Below are 4,801 nucleotides of genomic sequence, written 5' to 3'. Positions count from 1 at the left end.
CGCTTGAAGCATGACTCTATTTGGGTGATTGTAGACCGACTTATGAAGTCAACGCATTTCTTACCAGTAAAGATGACTGACACGGCACCACAGTATGCTAAGTTGTACTTGAAAGAAATTGTTCGACTTCACGGGATTCCAACTTCCATTATATCTGATAGAAGGGCCCAATTTACTGCTCATTTTTGGCAGTCCTTTCAAGAAAGATTGGGTACAAGTGTCAATTTGAGTGCCGCTTTTCATCCACAGACTGACGGACAAGCTGAAAGAACTATTCAGACACTTGAGGATATGTTGCGGGCTTGTGTCCTTAATTTTGGTGGGAACTAGGATGAACACTTACCTCTGATCGAATTTGCCTACAATAATAGCTATTATGCTAGTATCCAGATGGCTCCATATGAAGCTTTGCACGAACGACGTTGTAGATCACCTATTGGATGGTTTGAGCCGACAAATGTAGGACTACTTGGTCCCGATCTTTTATATGATGCCTTAGAGAAGGTGGTTTTGATTCAACAACGGCTTAAGACTGCACAAAGTCAACAAAAAATCTATACATATGTACATCGACGTAAGTTGGAGTTCAAGGAGGGTGATCAAGTGCTCTTGAAAGTATCACCAATGAAGGGCGTTATGAGATTGGGAAAGAAGGGAAAGCTAAGTCCTAGATTCATTGGCCCATGTCGTATCTTGAAAAGGATTGGGGAAGTAGCCTATAAGCTGGAGTTACCTGCATCGATGACTTTGGTTCATCCTATTTTTCATGTATCGATGTTACGAGGGTATGTGCATGATCATGCTCACATCGTCTCACCAGAAGTAGTAGAAATAAATTACGGCTCAACTTATGACGAAGAACCTATTGAGATTCTTGATAGGCAAGTCCGTAGGTTGAGGACTAAAGACATAGCTTCAATTGAAGTGTTATGGCGTAATCATGACGTCGAGGAGGCTACTTGGGAGGCCGAGAAATATATGAAAATTCGATATCCACACTTATTCGCAACTTCAGGTATGACTATTTTTTTGAAATTTTGAGTTTAGAGTTTATTATAATTTATTTTCATGGGGCAAGTGATTGATTGATTTATCTATTGCATATGGTTGTTAGACTTGTCTTATGTTGATAAATTTAATTATTGTGATGTTGCGAGAGGCTAAGTACTGATGTCCGAGATATATAAAATCGCGGTTACATTTATTAAGGTAGTTGTGTTGAGTTGATCCATGTAAGGCCTTTTATATTGTATTCTTATAACTCGTTGTGAGGTTGGAATTTTGGGATAAGCCTATTAACGAAGGAAACTCTGCTGAAATTTTTTTAAAAAAAATTTGGAGAGTTAGTCAAATTTCGAAGCCTTAAAGAGTTAAGGAGTAAGCAAAAGGCTCGGAGATTACGTTTTTAGACTTTAGCACGACAAGAAATTTACATTCAAGGACGAATGTTTCTAAGTGGGGGAGAATGTAAAGCCCCGTAAATTCTTTTAGTTAACTCCTACTAATTTTGAGCCTGAGAATGCAATGTAATTAAATCTGAGCTACATGATTATTCTAGTGGAACAAAGTTATTGAAATGCTTAGGGACAATATCGATAGTTAATCATTGAATTAGTAGATGTTACAAGGTCATCAAATGCATTTGGAGCATTTCAAGTTTCTATTCATAAGTGCTGAAATTTTGAGAATTCAATAGTATGTAACCAACTTGAAGAGTTGGAATTTAATAAGGAAAATAAGGATTTAAAATCCTAGTCTTCAGATGACAACGAGAAAGGATTTAGAAAACTAGGAAAAGTGATTGGCCAACAAAGAGACAAGTGGGGGAAAATGGAATTAATTAAATAATAAGGATAAGAAAATAATGGAAGTAATTATGAAAGACAAAAGCAAGTGAGAAATAAAATGATTAATGTTGAAGACCAAAATGTTACTTCTGTGATGGAATAAATTAGAACCTAGTGAAGGCGTGCAACTCAGCACCCGAAATTTAGAATCCATAACTGAAGCTTTTGTAGGCTTGTAAAGGGAGAGATTATATTATATTTGACTTGGTCTTGGGGATTAGAGAGAACAAGAAGCTATTTACCATTAATACATCTTCAAGGTAAGAATTAAATGCATTTCTTTGATAAATTTGATTCATTTATTACATCTCTTAACCCTCCAACATCGTGGGATTCATAGCTTTGTGAAGATAATCTCAAAGACATTTCAAGAAACTCAAATCTTGTTTTAGGGTTTGACAAAGAGGTAATTTCTTCTCTCCAATCTTATGTACCATACTCCACGGGCGTAGTAGAGTATATTTATGAAGTTAGATTTGTATTTAAACATCTATTCATAAAACCCTAGAAGCTAATCTTGAAATTGAAAAGTTAGTTGGTAAGAATGATGAATAGTGATGGGTGTTGTTTGAACGATGTTATTTTGAGTTTATAGTAGAATGACTAGATTCCATAACAAGTTTAATGAATAGTTGGAGTTAAAATTCAAGGATTGTCATTCAAATAATCAAATGAGAATTTTTGTTAAATTTACAAGATTAGATTTAAGTATTACACACTTAGTTGGTTTAGTAGGTATCGTTGTGATTTGTTCTTGAATTATGTGACTTCGTATATGTAGATCGTGACTCATTGGCGTTGTTGGATCATTTGTGTTAAGGTTGGAAGCAATTTGAGGTACGTTGAAACTTACTACTCTCAGAACTTTTCTCCAAACTCATATCGAAACACGATTAAACTGAGTTTCAAAATGCGAGTCCTAGCTTGTGGGGACGGGTGAGTTGGGATTTTATCATTCTTGCATCATAAAAGATTTAAGTGATATGAACATTATTTTCCTGAAATGTTGTATCTTAAATAAAGAAAAAAAACTAAATAAATAAGGAATAGCACTTGTAGTATTTTGAAATGAAAATACATGAGTTGTAAAATATCTTGGATATAGCTATTCTCAAATAGTTGATTTGGCTATAAATATCATCATTGATAAATGTAAAGGTTTTGGGAGTTACTTAAATTCACCGAGATTGACCTTGGACATTTTTCCTCATTAGGTCATGAAACTACACGTGCCGGTGTAGGCGTAGAACCTACCTTATGGTTAGGGACTACGGAAGAGTACTTCCCATTGGTGAGACTCCACGCTTGTATTTGTAGAGGACTTTATTATATTAATATCCTTTTGAGCTACGGGGTTATGCCTTGGCTGACTATTCCAATTCGTGTCATAGAGATTCCATAGACAACAATAGTATTCATTTTGGGTTGTAATCCTATGGTTACTTGCATGACGTGCATAAACGAAATTTCTTTTATCTTTATGAAGCTTTGCCTTCAAAAGAAAATATTTACTTAAAGACATTATTCATGTTTTGCGTATATCTTAAAATGATTGAAATTGAAGAGCCTTCCGCATCCTCCTATTAAGCATATAGATGTGTATTAATCTATAGGATGGTTCACTCAGGTCGGGTAGAATACTGGGTGTCGGTCACATAGTTTTAGGGCGTGACACATTCGAACGCATTATCTTTTGCACAAACATTTTTTTTTCTTGAGAAAGTTTTTTGCAAAGTTGTCCAAACAACTTAAGGCAGTGAACGCCAGCGTTGGAAGTATATATTGCATGAAATGATGAAATTAAGTGACATGAGATGTATGTTATATTATTGAGGTAATAATATTACCTACCAAGAAATTTTGCAATGTATAGGAAAATTGGAAATGTAGACGTCAAGGTCCGTGTCTATAATTGTTTTTTTTTTCCTTGACTTGATTCATTATTAAAAAGTAAAAAAGAATAAAACTTTAATTTTTAGGCATTTAACTACAGCATTGAGGTGTGGGACAAACAGCAAATATTCAAACGTTATTAGAAATATATTATATTATGGATGTTCATTTAGTACTCCGTTGTAAATAAACTTCCTGAAGAAGCTTATCCATATGGGACTTCGCCGTAAATATGTTTATCTATTTAGTATTTTATTGGAAATAAGCTTCCTGAAGAAGCTTATCACTTCGGTACCCGGTTATGGATAAATATTACCCCCAGTAGAAGATTATCCATCCGGGTATAATAAGCTTATCCTTTCGATACTCCGTTATGGATAAATATTATCTCCGGTAGAAGATTATCCATATCGGGTACAATTAGCTTATCCTTTCAGTACTCCGTTATGGATAATCGTTACCCCTAGTAGAAGATTATCTATACTGGGTACAATGAGCTTATCCATTCAGTACTCCGTTATGGATAAACATTGCTCTCAGTAGAAGATTATCCATATTTGGTATAATAGCAGCTTACACAACAGCTTTTCAGTAGCAGCTTACACAACAGCTTGCAGTAACAACTTACACAGCAACTTGCAGTAGCAGCTTACACAGCAGCTTGCAGTAATAGCTTACACATCATTTTCCATTCTTCTATAAATAGAAGATATTTCAGTTCATTATGTACATCAGTTTGAATTCGTATAATATATCAGTTTCTCTCTATACTTGTCTTTACTTTACAGTCTTTATTTTATAACACCTTATCAGCACGAGACTCTGCCATCTCGAGCAAATACTTTGAAAGTATTAGAGGTACGAACTTTCTTTTCCTAAAAAATGTCAAATCTTTCTAAACTTGAATTTGTAGCCCTGGATATATCGGGCAAAAACTACATGGGTGCTTGATGCTGAAATTCATCTTGATGCGATAGGATTGACAGACACCATCAAAGACAAAAAATCAGGTATCAAACCAACACTGTGCCAAAGCAATGATATTCCTACGCCATCACCTT

The 4,801-nt window shown here is 34.9% G+C and overlaps 1 protein-coding gene across 1 annotated transcript; it reads left to right on the top strand.

Annotated features, from left to right (window-relative positions):
• The first annotated feature begins 390 nt into the window (after window positions 1–390).
• LOC142174592 (uncharacterized) lies at window positions 391–2,666 on the top strand. The gene is made up of 2 exons (XM_075240413.1): window positions 391–1,015; window positions 2,629–2,666. Exons 1-2 carry the CDS (start codon window positions 391–393, stop codon window positions 2,664–2,666), a joined length of 663 nt encoding a protein of 220 aa, XP_075096514.1.
• Window positions 2,667–4,801: the final 2,135 nt, after the last annotated feature.

The sequence above is a fragment of the Nicotiana tabacum genome, chromosome 20, assembly GCF_000715075.1.
Source record: "Nicotiana tabacum cultivar K326 chromosome 20, ASM71507v2, whole genome shotgun sequence".
In the NCBI taxonomy this organism is placed as follows: domain Eukaryota; kingdom Viridiplantae; phylum Streptophyta; class Magnoliopsida; order Solanales; family Solanaceae; genus Nicotiana; species Nicotiana tabacum.
Note: the sequence above shows the minus strand (reverse complement) of the source record. Positions and strands in the feature narration are given on the sequence as shown.